This window comes from Rutidosis leptorrhynchoides, chromosome 8 (genome assembly GCF_046630445.1).
Source record: "Rutidosis leptorrhynchoides isolate AG116_Rl617_1_P2 chromosome 8, CSIRO_AGI_Rlap_v1, whole genome shotgun sequence".
Taxonomy (NCBI): Eukaryota; Viridiplantae; Streptophyta; class Magnoliopsida; order Asterales; family Asteraceae; genus Rutidosis; species Rutidosis leptorrhynchoides.
Genome location: NC_092340.1, coordinates 358,629,767 through 358,648,159, shown reverse-complemented (window position 1 = coordinate 358,648,159; position 18,393 = coordinate 358,629,767). Strand labels below are relative to the sequence as shown.

Genomic DNA, 18,393 nt, shown 5'->3' with positions numbered 1-18,393 from the left:
GATTCAAAGCAGTTCTAGGGCATATCAAAGTGCATTTAAGCACTCAAATCATTGAAGAATCCAAGATCATTCAAGAGCTTCATCCAAGATTACTCCTAAAAGGTTAATCTTGTATTTACAATGAATTCTATCTTTGTTACTGTTGTGTTTAAGTTTTCAAGCATGATTGTTGGCTAGTCCATTTTATGTTCATCTAGATAAATAACCGAGATGTTGAATGTTTACTATTGATTGATTGTAGCCATGCACGATAGTTTGTTGTTTGAATACAAGAACCATTCTTGTTAAGTTTAATCCTTTCGATTCAACTAGTTGATATGTTCATTTGATTAAGAAAGATCATCTTGTTAAGTTAATATATTGATTTACACTTAGTGACATGTGTTTATCCGTCTTTTACCAAAAGGGATAAGTTGAATTCAAATGGTTAATTTACATAAGAATGTAAGAACGACTCTTGTAGATACTTTGGAATAACTTAATTAGTATGTGTAATTGTCTAGGTGAATGACTAATTCCTTAGAATCTGTTATACACACTTTCAACTACCTTATTCCATTAATTAGCATGTGTTAGTGATTTGCCTTATCTAGTAACGTTTATAGGGATCTTGTTATAACACTTAGTTAATTATTTGGGTTGGGTGAATTGAGCATTTAACCGGACCAAGGGAATGAACTAAGTTAAACCTTTAGTTGATATAGGAGTGGATCATGTACAACACACCATTGACTTGATCATTCTTCAATCTTCAAACTAGTTAAATTAATTGATTACAAATAGGAGGTCTTAGATGGCAAGAACATCACTTGCGTCGTGTAATCCCGTTTGAGTGTTTGCGCAAGATTACTCTTGGTGAACCAATTAATTAGTTCTCGTGCATAACCAATCAATCCGATCTCAATCCTAAATAAACATTCAACATTAAGGGTAAAAAGTCTAGATGAGCATATCTCTTTAATTCGATATCAAAACTATCTTTCTGTTTTCATAAACTTAAAATACCAAAAATATTGTCTTTTTAATCTTATTCATCACTTGATTCGCCTATCGTAAAAGGGCAAACCAAAATATATCTTGTACTTGTTATTTTCTTAGTTAATCATAATTTAGTCTATAATCCTAATTTGATTTAGTTACTGTCCTTGGAACGATACACGGATTTTACCATTTAATATACTACTACACGATCGGGTACACTGCCCGTTATTGTGTAGCAATCTTTAACCGGTATTTTTCCATACTATTTCATACAACAATTCATATACCACGTTTCGCACATCATTCCGCGAGTGCGGAGGTATGGAATACAGCTCATCTCTTGATTTAAACGTGGGCTGATGTATTTTTTAATATATATATATATATATATATATATATATATATATATATATATATATATATATATATATATATATATATATATATATATATACATATATTATATTATATTCTTGTGCATAGTTGACTTATAATTTTTGGTCCGTTGCGTCGCGCACTGAAAGTTGGTTCATGTCTCGGTTCCGAATTTTCGAACGTCATTGCGTACTATTTAATATCTTGTACTTTGCGTTTTGCGTCTTGTACTCTTGTAATTTTGAGACGTTTCTCATCAATAATTTGAACCACTTTGATTGTACTTTGTACTTTTTAGCTTTTTGGTCGTTTGCGTCTTCAAATCGTCGAATCTGTCTTTTGTCTTCACCTTTTATTATTTAAACGAATATCACTTGTAAATAGAACAACCTCAACTAAAAGCTTGTCTTTCTTGAGAGATAATGCTATGAAATATATGTTCGTTTTTAGCATTATCAATATTCTTTTATAAAAAATTTCGTATTATTTTTTTAATTAAATTAATATAAAATTATGACATCATCATTATGAAAATTAAAGGGTAATTAACTTAATGATGACATCATCATTTTAGAGCTTTATATGACTATATAAATTTCTATCTTATCAATTTTTTTTATTTTATTGGAGTATTATTTTTTTCTTCCTAAAAATAACAATTACTATTAACAACCTTCATCAAATAATGAAATGACCAATAACACGGATACAACAAAAATACACAAAGATAAAGCTCGGGGGTGGAAAACAAATACCAGCTAATTAAACCGAGTCAAATCCGAGTTAAAACGCCAACACTAAAATTAACAAAAACAAACAACTAAATGAACACCAAACAAACAATAAATATATGACAAGAACAAAGCCGACCTAAATCGCCTTGGGTCCACCGTTATGATTTCTAAAATCCAAACAAGACTTTTCCGTTCAACTTTTCCGCAACAACATTTTCTACACCTTGATTTATATGAAGGCGAAGAAATGTTGTCTGAATCTCACCATTCAAAGTAACCGACAAAGGGCGATATAATTCCCGTGCAACGTACGGACTCATAAGACCAGTTATTATATATAAGTGAGATAAAAAAAAAAAAACAAAATAAGTTTTTCTATCGAATGAGATCTCTCCAAACTTTACACTCTTGTATGACCACAATGAATTTACTAAAATCTCAAAAAACTATAGGCTAAACACTACCGGAAACTTACCCATAACCTGCCCATTTTCTTTTACTCCGTGTCTATTTACCGAACACTTAAAAGCGGGTAAATTTTAGAAATCAAATCAACGCAAAACCCTCATTTTCTTCGTGTAAATTCTTAGATTCTCATCTCGATTTCAATTTCAATTTCAATTAAATGGCAAACCTACCGATTCTACAATTTGAAGACAAGATACTACAAGTTGTGAATGAAAATCCAGTTGTTGTAGTCATCGGAGAAACCGGTTCCGGTAAAAGCACTCAACTTTCTCAGATTTTGCTCCGAAGTGGCTACACCAAATCCGGAATCATCGCCGTCACTCAGCCCCGCCGTGTCGCCGCCGTATCTGTCTCCAGGTAACTATTTTTTTCTCACTTAATTCTTTTAAAATCTACTCATTAAAATTGTTTCATTGAACATGATCATATATTGTATTTTCTGCAAATATAATAATAATAATAATAATTAGGGTAACATTTTAATGACGTGTATGCATATTATGTTGGAATAAGTGTTGATAAATCTATCAAATGTTACTTAAAAACTTAATGTTCGTATGTTTGTTAAAAACTTTTTAATTGTTATTATTTGTATCTGTATTTGTATCTGGCAGCTTCTTAGCTTGATGTGGCTGCCATGTAAGTTGCCATGTCATCATAACTGGAGTCACATAATGTTGTATATATTATATATGAAATCTTAAGTAGGAAATAGGTTTTTTGGATAAAGTTGAAATACGTATAAAAACACATGATCTTATTTTGTTTGCTTGAATCTGACTTCTTTTTATTTTCTTATTTTACAATATAACAGAAGGGTTGCACAGGAGCTTGGTGTTAGATTGGGTGAAGACGTTGGTTATGCGATACGGTTCGAGGATAGAACTTCAGAGAGAACTTGTATCAAGTAAACTAAACTGATGTATTTCAATTAATTTAGTGTTTGTAATGCTTTTTGTGTACGTATATATTTGTCGTGTTAGGGTCATTATCAGCTATGATTTTTATGTGTGTATGCATATAGGTATCTTACTGATGGAGTATTACTTCGTGAAAGTCTTTCTGACCCTGAATTGAAACAATATTCAGTGATCATATTAGATGAAGCTCATGAAAGGAGTCTGAACACGTACGTCCTCTTGTCTTCTTGGATAAAAAAATAATGTGTAAATATATATGTAGCTTTCAAGTAATTATTTATATCGTTTAGGGATATTTTAATGGGGCTTATGAAGCGGTTGATCAAGCTACGTGCATCAACCTTGAAAGTTTTGATTACTTCTGCTACTCTTGATGGTGAAAAGGTGTCGAATTTTTTCTCCGAATGCCCCGTTTTGAACGTTCCTGGAAAATTGTTCCCTGTAGAAATATTATATAGTGCAGAGCAACCCAAAAGTTATATTGAGTCGTCTTTAAAAAAAGCTATTGGTAAGTGTAATGATCTTTAATGTTATTATAAATTACTAATTGCAAATTCTTGGAGCTAATAGTTGTAAATTTGCTGTAGATATACATGTCAACGAGCCAGAAGGGGACATTTTGATATTTATGACTGGACAGGTAATTCATATTTCACGTATTACGATATCCTTTGTTGTTGTAATGGTTATAATAATAATAATAATAATTTCGATATTATACTGTACTATGTCTTATGGAACCTGATGGGGCCCAATTTAGGATGACATTGAGAAGTTGGTGTCGAGATTGGAGGAAAAAATTCAAAGCCTCGAGGTTGGATCTTGTATGGATGCAGTAGTGCTTCCGCTTCATGGTTCTATGCCACCTGAAATGCAGGTAACATGTTGATCTTCATCTATTCGGTGGTGGCAAAATGGGTGGGTCGGACAAGTTGGTTAACTGGTCGAAAGGGGTAAATTTTTTGGTACTGATTGAACCTGTTCGGTTTTTTGTTGACCTTAAACTATTATTGTCTTTAATATATAACGCGTTATTATAATAATGTCTCTTTAATAAATATAATTAGTATTTTGCATTACTAATACCGTTTAGGGGGCCACTGACTTGTCTTATTCATTTGACCTGTTCCCTTTGCGGCTAAAATTTTCTGATTAGTTGTTTTCCAATTTTGTCATGAGTTACTGCTCAGAAGTGTAACAGTGATATAACCACTTTTGTTCTGTAGAAACATATAACCATTTTATTTTTTAACTAATCACTAATGACTCCTCGTTGTACATAACTTTATATGATTTGGCAGGTGCGAGTGTTTAGTCCCCCACCTAAAAATTGTAGGCGTTTTATTGTGGCTACAAACATTGCTGAAACCTCTTTGACTGTTGATGGTGTTGTGTAAGTGACTTGACCCTTGCTAAAGTGTTTTTTGACGACGCTAATCAGTCTCATATAGAGTTATAGGCAACTCTTTATGTATATAGCTTCATTTAAAGACAAAGTCCTTTTATGAAGTTAGCTCTTTTTATGATTCATATCGGGCCTTAAGTGAAAATCATTGACATTTTTCAAAAAACTGCATTTTTTACGGGGATATATGTTAATTGATGTCCGAGCTTGTTCTTTGTGGCCTTCTTTATTCCTATCGATTGTTCAGTGAGATTAAAGATGAAGGACATAAACATTATAGTACCTTGAATTTAATAGAAAAACATTTACTAAGATTTTTGTTTAAACTTTAACATCTTACTTATTGCATTAGCAAGATTTCGCTATCTAAGAATTTTAACAATATCGTCAAATAGGTACGTCATTGACTCCGGTTATGTGAAGCAGCGACAATATAATCCATCAACTGGAATGTATTCCCTTGATATTGTTCAGATTAGCAGGTACTAATTTTTCTTGCATAATATTAGTAAATTATAAATTATAATATTATCATTATTATAAATTATCTTTTTGGTGTACACTTATGATTTATATGAACGCAGGGTGCAAGCCAACCAACGAGCAGGCCGAGCTGGGAGAACACGACCCGGGAAATGCTATCGTTTATACCCGTTAGCCGTTTACAATGACAATTTGCTTGATGCTACTGTTCCTGAAATACAACGTTCTTCTTTAGCTGGCAGTGTTCTTTATTTAAAATCTTTGGATCTTCCCGATATTGATATTCTTAAATTTGATTTTCTTGATGCACCATCACGTAAGTCATCTACCTTGTTTCAAATTTTAATAAATTATGTCAACAATCGTTTACCGTATATATCAAGATGATATTTAATGGTGTTGCTGCAGATGAGTCTTTGCAAGATGCTCTTAAACAGCTGTTTCTGATTGATGCTATAGATGAAAATGGGACCATCACGGCTATTGGCAAAACAATGGCGGGTATTTCGTTTCTTCAAAGTTATTTCATTAGCATGCCACATTTTAAACATGATAGATATAGATATAGGTATTTTACAAAATTGCGCGGATATGCCCTGTGGTTTACCCAAAATTTTGCGCGTAGGGTGAAAGAAAAATTAAAGGAAAAGGTTACTAAAAACTGAAATGACAGAAGTACCCTCATGTGAGTTGATTTAACGGAAAAATTAACGATAGTTAGACGGATGGACGATCCACGAAAAAATTTCAATTCAAAGCACTACCAATGCAAAAAAAAAAGTTTAGGGACTACACGCGTAAATTTGAGTGAACCACAGGGACTATCCGTGTAATTTTTGAAAAATATACTCCTTGTACTGACAATATTTAATGTCTATGTGACAGAGCTTCCTTTGGAACCTTCGCTTGCAAGGACGTTAATAGAGGCAAATGAATATGATTGTTTACCCCAAGCTTTAACTGTAGCTGCTATGCTATCAGTCGAAGGTACATTGCATCCTGGACCAAGGTATGTATACTTGTGCATGTTACTTATACACATTATATTTTGTATCTTATTTTTCACACGAAAAACAGTTGGTAAATGTTAATTTCATTTTCTTGATTTGCAGTAAAAACACAGACAAGAACAGTAAAAACAGAGACAAAAAGAGGAAACATGCTCCATCAGATCTTCCTGATGGTTTGGGGTGGGGTGATCACATTCAGTTACTTCAGATCTACGAGCTCTGGGATCAAACTGACTATAGTATTGACTGGTGCAAAGATAACAATCTCCAGGTAGTCATTATTTTCATAGTTACAGTAAACCATGTAAGGATAGTTAGTGCACATTTTGACTTCTTCAAGAGTCGGTATTAGGGCGTCGTTGTGGTGATATGCTTTTCTTGCTTAGAAGTTTGTAACGTTGATTTGCGTGGATGAAACTGTTATATTCAGGTACGAGGAATGCTATTTGCCAAAGATGTTCGGAAACAATTGTCTCAGATAATGCAGAAGATTGCAAAAGGTTAGAATCTATTGACTTTTCACTTTTTAAGACTATAAAATCTCAAATTGTAACCTTTTCAAATATAATGTTATACTGTTATATATTAATAATAGGGAGCTTAGATATAAGGAGGAAGGAAAGAAAAAGAGATAGAAAACCCGATTATAAGAATTTAAGGAAGTGTCTATGTGTCGGCTATGCAAGCCAGCTTGCTGAGCGTATGATGCGTCATAACGGTTACCGAACTCTTGGCTTTAAGTCTCAGCTTGTCCAGGTAAGAATTAAATTTACAGTTTTAGGTATTTCCAGTTTTACTAGTCTATTTGACTTTTCATGGTTAACAAAGTACGTCCATCATGTTACCTTATCTTGATTTTCAGGTGCATCCATCTTCTGTATTACGAACAGATGATGAAGGAATGCTCCCAAATTACGTGGTGTACCATGAACTTATTTCTACATCTCGCCCTTATATGCGCAATGTTTGTGAAGTAGAGATGCAATGGGCGACTCCTATATTACACAAGTTAGAGAAACTAAACGTCAAGAAACTCAGGTACATGAAAAACTTTATAGACATTCGCTTGTTTAACGCTAAATCTACGTACACAAACACACACATAAGTGTACACATCTACACACATAAGTGTACACGATTTATGTATGACGATTCTATTACTGTTTTTGAGCAGTGGTGGTATCAATCAGAGTGAGGAAAAGAAAACAGAAATTTTGGATTTTTCCAAGAAAGAGGTTAACGATGTGGGCCCCATTGATGACGCAGACAGTAGAATACAAGCTGCTCGTGAGCGATTTCTTTCACGTAAAGGGAAAAAATAGGCGGTTTTCCTACTGTAGTATAGGCTTGACTTTGATATGAGTAACTAATTACCCATGTTCTTTGACACAATGGGCATTAAACAAAGTCTTCAGATATGGGTTGTAGGGTGTACATTCAAGACTTAATACTAACATGTACATTTAGAATCAATAGACAATTCAAATTTGCACTCTTGTGTTTTCTTATTCAAATTTGCACTCTTGTGTTTTCTTGCAAGGAAAATTGGTCAAAATGCCCCCATATTTTAAAGTATTTTAAAGTATTTAATAATATGCCCTCAAAAATTCGAAATTGTAAGAAATGTCATCTGTCCATGCATCACACACCACATATAAGCGCGTGTGTGATGCGTGTGTACGAGATATTCAGCGAGAGAACCATTTTTTCACGCAAACTCTTACCATGCACCAAGCACCACCGACGGTGCTGGTGCGTGGTGCTTGGTGTTTGATGTAAGTGTCAGAACTTTGAATGAATGTATATTTTGACTCGTAGCTCTGATTTAGTCACTTTTTTCGTATTTTTTCGAGATCTATCCATTGGCAAACTGCTGTAGGCGATTTGTCCCAAAAGTTTTTCTAAACGAGGCTTCGAATACCTTCAAATTTTGCTTTTTTTTTTTTTTTTTTTTTTTTTTTTTAACTTTTAAACGCACTTTTGACCATTGATAACAAGTCGTTTTGTGTACTTTTAGTGTACATTGGTGATAAATCTAAAGAATCACATATTAGAATGTTTTATAGCAACTTATCAACGGTCAAAAGTGCATTTAAATATCTTGAAAACACGCATCACGCACGGGTTTGCACAGATCATACACGGGTTTGCATGCATCATGCGTGGTTAGGGGATATTTTTCACAATTTTGATTTTTTATGGGCATGTTGTTAAAGGCTTTCGAAAATAAGAGCATTTTGCCCAATTTCCCCATTATATCTTTGTCCTAGATGTTTTGTGTGATTGTCATCCTTGCATCTCTAGTTCTCTTGGATTAATTGATGATGTCAATCTTTACGAATATCAGGAACAGAGAAACAAGTACATAATAGGGTTTCTTTAATCTATCTTTGGCAAATTCTGATACGATCATACTAATCATGTGATAAGTAGACATTGTTAATAACACAACACATCTTCTAATAACATATCGTTTTCAAATTAGATAATCTACCAAACTATGATACAACTTTCTCAATTTCTAATCGAAAACTGTTAAAGCGTGTACATATGATTTAATTAAACTACTGATCAACCTAAATAAGCAATTTAGATTTAACTAGTGTTCGAACCCTCGCTTCGCGCCGGGGTTCAGTTTTCAATGTATTATATTGCGTTTAGTTTGTAAAATTATTTTGTGGCTAACGATGATATCGTTGAAGCGCAACTCGAGTCGAACTAAAAGGTATAATCCGTGAAAGATTTAAATGTTATTTTAAATTAACAATATATGTACATCTCCGCGTTTCACTATGGAATTGTCGACTTTTAAAAATTTAACGCAAAATCGACGTGTATGAAAAGTACCTCAAATATTTAGCGTTTTTTAAAAAGCGTCTGATTTGCGTATAGTTAGTGACAGTGTGCTCCTAAAATTGTTTCGAGTTTAACGATGGTTTCAGAAAAATTTAACTCGGTGCGAGCGAGAAGATATGGCCCGTTGAATATTTGGGTGTAGTTTTTTTAAATTTTTTTATGAAAATGAGTATTTGACACTTTACTCCCTGTTTGGGGGTCGATTTTAATATTTGAACAAACTATGAGGGTTTTTTTTTTTTTTTTAAAAAGGTGGAAAAGGGGGGAAAAAGTGAAAGAACGAAAGCACCACTGGCGACTATTATTTATTTTTGTCTATTAGGTAGTATATAAAGTATGTAGTCGATTTATAACGAATGAGGAGTTTAATGGTTAAAGTATAAAATGTTAAAAGTTTGTGATAAGTTTGTAAAAACCATAAAGTTAGATATTATATATTTGTTTGGGACTAAAATGTAAGTAAGTAAAAGAGTGGGGACGGTTTGTGAAACTTGTGGGTTACTATTCACTTGGCCTTTGCCTTTTAGATATAAGGTATAATACATACTAGGTACTAGGTATATCAATATCAATATCAATATCAATTCTTGTAAAAAAGAAAGATAAATCATAGGAAATGATATGATACGTGCAGTTAAGTTACATACTAAAAGAGAGTTTGCAATTGTCCAAATCCACCTCCAAAATAACAGTTAGTTACCACAAAAGTTGGTCAAGAGTCAAAAGGCACCTTTGGTGCCGGAAAAAACTCCAAGTCAAGTTGCAAATAAGTAATACTGTAAAGTTAGAGGACTAAAACTGAAAATTTAACAATCATCCTTAATCTGTTGCCGGATTTAGTTCATGGATTATAGATTCAGTCAGAATAGCCTTCACTCTCACACTCTTCAAAGTTCAAACCTCAATACTACAATCAACGTCCAATCTCAATCATCGGTAAAAATTCAAATTCCTAATTTATCAACTGAATCACACGAATTGATAATCACAATATCTGAACACGTTTGTAACCGTCTGCTAACTATATCTGTATTTCACTTCATGATCATAAATATCATTATATTCATCGTAATATTTGAATTTGATCAAGTAATTTGATCGATTATATATTTATATATCATATATTGGATTGGATATGAATAGCTGTAATTATATACGATAATGATGACGTGTTTGATTAAATGAATAGAAATGAAGCTGGCACCGAGGGAGGTAGAGAAATTGATGTTACATAATGCTGGATATTTAGCTCAGAAACGGCTTGCTCGTGGATTAAGGCTTAATTACTCTGAAGCTGTTGCGCTAATTGCTACTCAGGTACTAATTAAAAATACAACTAATTACTATTAGTTCATGTCTTCATGTATGCTCTGTTAATGACTTCCGTTTCATGTTGACTTTTATTTTTATGATCAACACACTAATGATATTTTTTGTTGACTTTTATTTATTTAATTCGTCTAGTTCTCGAACTTTGGAATATTGAACATTTGGAAATGTGTCTACATTATGATATTGTTAGATGTTAGAGCTGTAAAAAGTTTGCTATGAAGTTTGAATTTTATTTATAATTATAAGGTTTTACTTAATATTTGGAGTGTATATATATATATTTTGGAAGTGTTGTTGTAAACCTTTTGATGTTCTATCTGAAGATTGTTTTTGTGATGTATTGTTAGATTTTGGAGTTTGTACATGATGGTGACAAGAGTGTTGCAGAGTTAATGGATATTGGGAGACAACTATTAGGAAGGTACATTGTTATACACTTCTACTTAAGAGAACTTTCATTAACGCTTGTTGTTACCCGCCCATTTCATGGGCCTCAGAGGTTGCGGACGTCTTGCGCACGTCTTGCGTTCGAACCTCACCCGAGGGGGTTTTACCACATGCAATGCCCGTATGGATTTGTTGTGAGGTTTCCTCCTAAGGAGCGGTAGGACTGTAATAGTTCGACCAAGGAAATTAGCGGGTGAGTGGGTTCTGACATCGTGCTCGGACCCCGTCAGTGACTTCTAGCTGTCGTTATAAAAGTTGCTTTTCTTCAACAATCAATTAGACATAAGTCTACAATCTTACATAGTTTCTCTTCTTTAACAGGAGACAGGTTCTTTTTACAGTTCCACACCTCTTACATTCTGTGCAGGTAACTTATAACTAAATTGTAATTGCTCTTTATGGTAAAAATTGGTAGTTATTATTCTAGTAATACTGTAATTGGATTGGTAAACATCGTCTCATTAAATAATGTGCAGGTTGAGGGGACCTTTCCTGATGGTACAAAGTTAATTACTGTTCATGATCCGATATCATGTGAAAATGGAAATTTGGATATTGCTTTACATGGGTCTTTTCTTCCAGGCAAGTAATCTGTATTTTCATCTTTAGACATTCATAACTTGATGGAATTCTAATTAATTAATTAATTAATATTATTATTATTATGTTCTATTTTCTTTTTCTTTTTGCAGTTCCTTCACTGGATAAGTTTCCAATAATAGAGGGTGGTAGGATCCCTGGTGAAATAATCTTTGGACATGGACACATATTGCTTAATCGGGGAAGGGAAGCTTTAATACTCAAAGTAACAAACAATGGAGATAGACCAATACAGGTGGTTTACTTTCTATATTTTCTTTTTTTGTGGGATAGGATATTATGAGAGGTTTCCCTTTTAATTAACAGCATGTATCCAAATATTTATGTTTAACCCGTCTCAGAGTGACGATAATTACCCAACTTTCAGGTTGGCAGCCATTATCATTTCATTGAGGTCAATCCAAGTTTGATTTTTGATCGGAGAAAAGCATATGGCATGAGGCTAAATATAGCAGCGGGAACAGCTATCAGATTTGAGGTCAGATGATGAAACCTATTCCCTAAATTTATTTATAGGGCAGTTTACTGTGGTTTTCTTAAGTTTTAATATTAATTACTGTTGCTATACTTTTTTGACACTTTATTTAAATCGTTATTGCCTACTTCTGTAGCCAGGGGATTCAAAATCTGTCACTCTTGTAAAGATTGGCGGTAATCAAGTTATCAGAGGAGGGAACGCAATTGTAGACAACCTTGCTAACGATGCAAATGTCGCAACAGTTATGGAATCCGTGCATTCAAGAGGATTCGGCAACTCAACTGATACTAGTACCAAGTTAGATTATACTCCTATTACTTTAATGTTGAATATATCTCTCTCTCTATATATAAAGTATACATCTTGTAATTCGATTTTCAGTAATGGTGTCATCGTTGAAGGATCTCCACTGGCTTTTAAAATTAGTCGTGAGAGTTATGCTAATATGTATGGCCCCACCGTCGGAGACAAAATTCGTCTTGGTGACACAGACCTATTTGCTGAAGTTGAAAAGGACTTTGCTGTTTATGGTGATGAGTGTGTTTTCGGTGGAGGAAAAGTTATAAGAGATGGAATGGGTCAAGCTTCGGGGTATTCTGCATCTGATTGCCTGGATACCGTTATTACAAATGCCTTGATAATTGATTATACGGGAATTTTCAAAGCAGATATTGGTATTAAAGGAGGTTATATATCTTCACTTGGTAAAGCAGGAAATCCTGATGCCATGAATGGCGTTTCTGATAACATGATCATTGGGGTAAGTGAGAAAATTTTGGGCTAATGGGTTAAAATTGCTATCTTTACATTTGTAACATATCTTTGGGTCAGGCTAGTACAGAGGTAATTGCTGGAGAAGGGATGATAGTGACAGCTGGCGCGATAGATTGCCATGTGCATTTCATATGCCCTCAGTTGGCATATGAAGCAATATCTAGTGGTAAGATTTATATTTGTTTGTTAGATACCTACCAATTATCTATAGTAACCGAATAATCGTGAATTTATGATGGAGTGTAGGTATCACTACGATGATAGGAGGTGGGACCGGGCCCGCTGATGGTACCCGTGCAACTACTTGTACACCTGGATCTATACATATGAAAATGATGCTGCAAGCCACTGATGACATACCAATCAATTTTGGGTTTACTGGGAAAGTATACTTTTTTATTTTGTTAATTGGAGAACACTTTTTTATTTTATTTATTTATATATATTTAAAAAAAGGTTATCATTATAGGGTAATAGTGCTAAACCAGAAGGGCTTCATGAAATAATAAGGGCTGGTGCAATGGGACTGAAGCTCCATGAAGATTGGGGAACCACTCCTGCTACTATTGATAACTGTTTGACTGTTGCAGACCAATATGACATCCAGGTCCGCTTAGTTCTTACAACCTTTAAACGAAACAAACATTTAAGTTAACTTTTTATCGTCATTAAAGATTTTAAATTTTGATAGGTTAACATCCATACTGATACATTGAACGAATCTGGGTTTGTTGAACATACGATTGCTGCATTTAGAGATAGAACAATTCACACATACCACAGGTAAGAACTATTTATAAAGCCGACTTTTTCCATTGCTTTTTGTAAATTTAACTGAGTTGGTCCTTGTTATCGGTTCTGTTTCAGTGAAGGTGCAGGTGGTGGTCATGCTCCAGATATCATTAAAGTATGCGGTGTTAAAAATGTTCTACCCTCATCAACGAATCCAACACGCCCTTACACCAAAAATACAATAGACGAGCATCTTGATATGCTGGTACGTTAATTTTCAATAAAATATTTTATTATTATTATTTTCTTGTATTATGTATTGTCATACTATCAGTATTCAACAGATGGTATGCCATCACCTCGATAAGGACATACCCGAGGATGTCCATTTTGCTGAGTCACGTATCCGTGCTGAAACAATTGCTGCCGAAGACATTTTGCATGATATGGGGGCAATAAGCATTATATCGTCTGATTCACAAGCTATGGGCCGAATTGGAGAGGTTAGTTATTCAACAAAAATAATTAATTTTCTTTAATTAAAACTTATGACATGTTAATACTAAAAAATTGGTGTGAATATGTATCAGGTAATTACCAGAACTTGGCAAACAGCTCACAAGATGAAGTTACAAAGAGGGTGTATTGATGGTAACATACCAGATAATGACAACCTACGCATAAAACGATATATTGCAAAGTACACGATTAATCCAGCGATAGCTAACGGGTGTGCTGACCATGTTGGGTCAGTTGAGGTGCGTCACATGAGAAAAACGTTTTGAGTTTTAGTCACAACTTGTCCACTCGTTAATTTCTAATTTCATAATTTTGAATTATTAATATTTAAGAAATTAATAAACCTGTTGCAGGTTGGGAAGTTGGCTGATCTTGTGATTTGGAAGCCATCGTTCTTTGGAGCAAAACCAGAAATGGTGATTAAAGGTGGTGATATTGCATGGGCTAACATGGGTGATCCAAATGCTAGTATACCTACTCCTGAACCGGTACAATACGATTTTAAGAATAAGTGATTCATCATTCGTTCAAAATCATTCATTCCTGTAATGTCTCATGTCTTTTTGACACTTTCTTCAAGAATGATAACTCCATGTAGAAGAAAAAAAGTTCTGTTAAGTTGACTTGAAATAAACCCGAACTTCGAATGAAAAAATATAGTCTTATTAAAGTTAAAACCCACGTTAACCCAATAATCAAATAACAGCCATTTCTTAAGAAGTTTATTAAATACAGCTTGCTACTTGTTACAGGTTATAATGAGACCCATGTTTGGAGCATTTGGCAAGGCTGGAAGTGCCAACTCCATTGCTTTCGTCAGCAAGGCACGTATATGTCTTTATAGTCTTACGCGCATGCGCGCACACACACACATGTAGTTTGTTCATAAAGCTGATGTCATAAATGAACCCACAGGCTGCTATGGACTGCAATATAAAGACGTTTTACGGACTCAATAAGAAGGTGGCAAGTGTGAAGAATGTTAGGAAACTCACAAAACTAGACATGAAACTAAATGATTCTCTTCCGACCATCACCGTTGATCCTGAGACATACGAAGTGACTGCAGACGGTGTGCCTCTCACATGCACCGCAGCTACAACAGTCCCACTTTCTAAAAATTATTTCCTATTTTAGACCATACAGGTATAAGTCTGCTAATCTTGAAATAAGACGTGGCAATTTGGGCGAGTCAATTGAATTGGGTAACATGTCAAAATGGGTTCTGGTCAAATCAAGTCCCTTCTATGTACCTGATGGGTTGGGTCAACCCATTTGCTTCAACCCATTTGTTTCATTTACTTTAACATCCGGTTTAAATTGATTTATTGTAATCAACAAATTTACCTAACTTAAACTATTTTCATATAATGCGTTAAAATTGTCACCATTATTAGAATATTGTGTTCGCTCTAAAACAGATCCTTTGCTATACTATATCATGCTCATTTTGGTAGTTTTTTTTTTTTTTTATTCTAAAACTTTCTTCTGGTCCATAGGTGTAACGATTTGATGGAGATTATATGATATACAATTGAAATTGATTTACCATTTTTTTGCGACAAAGGTGTGCAACATTCAGCGAACATGTATAAGCAAATGCTTTGCCTATTTAATGCTTCAATCAGCTGATTGGCAATTTAGACTCATTGTTTTCCCATTGTAATAAGCCACGGATTCAAATACATATAGTCTTCTTAAATTCTCTAGTTTTTTATAGCTTGCATATATTTGTAATGTTGTATGATCGCGTGAAAGAAACAAAGATCAAATTAAAATTATTTTAAGTTAAAAGATAAGAAAATTAAAAAATTTGTTGGGTAAGGAAGGAGATTTACAGGTTAGCTGTGTTAGTTTAGCTTAGTCAAAAAAAGTTTTTCCATTTTTAGGAGGAATTTTGGGAAGATGGACTGAACTATAATAGTAATACCAGAGCCTATAGGTATACTACTAGTGCAGATGTCAATCTTTAACCACGCAGGCTTACCTGAGTGCCCCCGAGTTCCAACCGGGTTCGATTCATGGCTATGCCAAATCATTTAGAAAGGGAGTATGACAAGAGGATGCACGTAATGCGAAATTCACCCGGTACTAGGTCTCGCGTTCGGGGGACTTGATTACCCATAGAGGTTATGGGGAGCCAATGTGCTCGTTAATAGAGGTTTTCTCGCTAATCAAAAATAAAAAATAAAAAAAATATAATACTTGTACAAGGTGGCTCCTTATTTTGTTGTTATCTTTGTTTATTATCTTGTTTTAGTTTGATAGCGTTTATGTGTTGATTCCTTGTTTATCTAGGTGTGTAGTTTGGTTTGTTTGATCTCGCTGGTGAGACTCGGTTATAGATAGTTTTTATTTTCTTTGTAAATTTCTAGATTCGAGCCTTGTCCCACACCCGATTTGTTGTATTTTCCGGTTGATGTTTTCTTTTCGAAAACGTCTTCATTTCTATACGAGTTATCTTATTTTTAGCCAAAAAATAAAATAAAAAATCTGCCAAAAAATAAAATAAAAAATCTTGAACATTTCTTGATACTATATTCATACGGTGGACTTGTGTACTTTACTGGAAATATATATATTCATAGATAATACCTTAAAAGAGATTAATAGTGTTATAAGAGCATTTTATTTATTTTAATGACACTCTTTGAGTTTAGTATTTTATGGCTTAAAATATAATGAGTACAGGAATATTATTTTATTGACACGCTTTGAGTTAGTATTTTAAGGTTTAAAATTGTAGAAGACTATTATATTATTTTATTGACACTCGTGGATTTTAGTATTTTATACTTTAAAATACAGCAAATAGGAGAAAGACCACCGAGCCTTTGGTTGAGTGGTAAAAAGTCTGAGTTGGTTCTGGGTCCGATTCCATGAAAAATCGGTGCGAGTTCAAATTCAGGGGAGGTTTTCTCCAAGATCGTGCATTTGGTTTCCTTCACTATGTGCGAGCCAAACAGTTAATCCAAAAGCATTAGGGATACCCTTTGGGCGATGGATGCGGGAAAATTCCTTCTAACGCGTGTGTAGGCAGAGGCGAAACTAGGATTTTTTTTCACCAGGGGTAAAAAAAAAAATTTAAACCGTAGCAATTTTTTTGGACAAAATTTGAAGATTTTGGGGCAAAAGTTGGAGATTTTTGGGCAAAATTTGAAGATTTTGGATCAAAAGTTGGAGAATTTGGGGCAAAATTTGAAGGTTTTGGGGCAAAATATGTAGGTGACAAATGAGAGTATTCATGTTCCGAAAAAAGAAACAAGGGAATGAGATTATATATTTAGGAGATTTTTCATATTAGTTTATTTAAATATAGTGATTATTATAATTATATTTACATGTACATAGTCTAATTAGATTGTTTAATGATTATTTCCGACCTTTTATGATCATCCTATGTGTTTTTAGGAAGATTTAAATTTGAGAGACGTTCTATTATAATGATATACACCACCCATCACTCCATCAGGTGATCTTTTCGATTTGAAACATCTAAATAGCTAAAGGATTAGAAATCAACCAAGATGGTTATTATGTAAATGACAATGAAAACAATAATTGAATTGATGATCCATGTTTTCTATAATTTATTGCATAAATGATTGTTTGCTAAGTCAAGTGACATCTGAAAGAGAAGTTATGATTTTATTTTTTTTTGGGTAATGGTAGATACTTTTTAGACTACTTAAAAAAAAAAATATAAAAATAAGTTCTACATATTGTAGCTGATCAAAATAAAGATAAAGAAAAACTGATATTTGTGTTCCAAATAAAGAAGGTGTGCTTGTCACGCTGTCGTATAGGCATGCGCCAAAAATGAAGACAAAAATAAGTCACCAATGATTCCTATATTATATCTTCTTGTTATAAATAGTTTATTGCAAGTCTCCAATTATTGAAGTAAAACGCTTAGATCTCAAATTTAGTCACGGGCTGACCCACGTGGATACAAGTATTATGGATCTGTCACTTATTTTAGTTTCATTATGTTCTTTTATAGTTTAAATACCGAAATAATTCGTTGAACTACGAGTTTGTTTAATCAAAACAGTTTAATGATACATTTTAAGTGTTAAGTGAACGTAAATGCTAAAGTTATTTAGTTTAATGACCCATGGAACCACAGAGTCTAACTAAGAAACTCGTCAGCTGCACATTTCATCAAACACCTGAAGTGCATATTAAACAATCTACATCCAATCATAAGAGATAATATCGATTATCATTTTACTTTAAAAGTGTAAATTAAAATATAAATTTAGAATTGGTTTCGTTA

General features: G+C 33.6%; 2 protein-coding genes across 3 annotated transcripts; both read left to right on the top strand.

Moving 5' to 3' along the window:
- The first annotated feature begins 2,605 nt into the window (after positions 1–2,605).
- LOC139861571 (probable pre-mRNA-splicing factor ATP-dependent RNA helicase DEAH4) lies at positions 2,606–7,911 on the top strand. The gene is made up of 16 exons (XM_071850003.1): positions 2,606–2,915; positions 3,373–3,465; positions 3,583–3,687; positions 3,769–3,986; positions 4,066–4,118; positions 4,239–4,355; positions 4,780–4,871; positions 5,279–5,365; positions 5,468–5,682; positions 5,775–5,867; positions 6,252–6,375; positions 6,479–6,647; positions 6,807–6,876; positions 6,972–7,132; positions 7,239–7,414; positions 7,551–7,911. Exons 1-16 carry the CDS (start codon positions 2,716–2,718, stop codon positions 7,696–7,698), a joined length of 2,121 nt encoding a protein of 706 aa, XP_071706104.1. The 5' UTR covers positions 2,606–2,715; the 3' UTR covers positions 7,699–7,911.
- Positions 7,912–10,074: 2,163 nt separating this feature from the next.
- LOC139861199 (urease) lies at positions 10,075–15,819 on the top strand. 2 transcript variants are annotated; one of them, XM_071849504.1, is made up of 20 exons: positions 10,075–10,168; positions 10,422–10,549; positions 10,912–10,985; positions 11,333–11,378; positions 11,488–11,593; positions 11,704–11,846; positions 11,979–12,089; positions 12,223–12,386; positions 12,471–12,849; positions 12,921–13,029; positions 13,110–13,249; positions 13,333–13,470; positions 13,555–13,646; positions 13,731–13,860; positions 13,940–14,098; positions 14,186–14,353; positions 14,468–14,602; positions 14,867–14,938; positions 15,030–15,260; positions 15,614–15,819. In XM_071849504.1, exons 2-19 carry the CDS (start codon positions 10,424–10,426, stop codon positions 15,249–15,251), a joined length of 2,514 nt encoding a protein of 837 aa, XP_071705605.1. In that variant the 5' UTR covers positions 10,075–10,168; positions 10,422–10,423; the 3' UTR covers positions 15,252–15,260; positions 15,614–15,819. The 2 variants fall into 2 exon arrangements, with proteins under 2 accessions (XP_071705605.1, XP_071705606.1); XM_071849505.1 differs by having other exon boundaries at positions 10,134–10,234.
- Positions 15,820–18,393: the final 2,574 nt, after the last annotated feature.

Coding starts and splice junctions, on each gene's coding strand:
- LOC139861571 (XM_071850003.1), top strand. CDS start 2,716: ATGGCAAACCTACCGATTCTACAATTTGAAGACAAGATACTACAAGTT. Junction 3,987..4,065: donor GTCTTTAAAAAAAGCTATTG/GTAAGTGTAATG, acceptor AATTTGCTGTAG/ATATACATGTCAACGAGCCA. Junction 5,868..6,251: donor TATTGGCAAAACAATGGCGG/GTATTTCGTTTC, acceptor TCTATGTGACAG/AGCTTCCTTTGGAACCTTCG.
- LOC139861199 (XM_071849504.1), top strand. CDS start 10,424: ATGAAGCTGGCACCGAGGGAGGTAGAGAAATTGATGTTACATAATGCT. Junction 12,090..12,222: donor GAACAGCTATCAGATTTGAG/GTCAGATGATGA, acceptor CTACTTCTGTAG/CCAGGGGATTCAAAATCTGT. Junction 14,354..14,467: donor ACCATGTTGGGTCAGTTGAG/GTGCGTCACATG, acceptor AACCTGTTGCAG/GTTGGGAAGTTGGCTGATCT.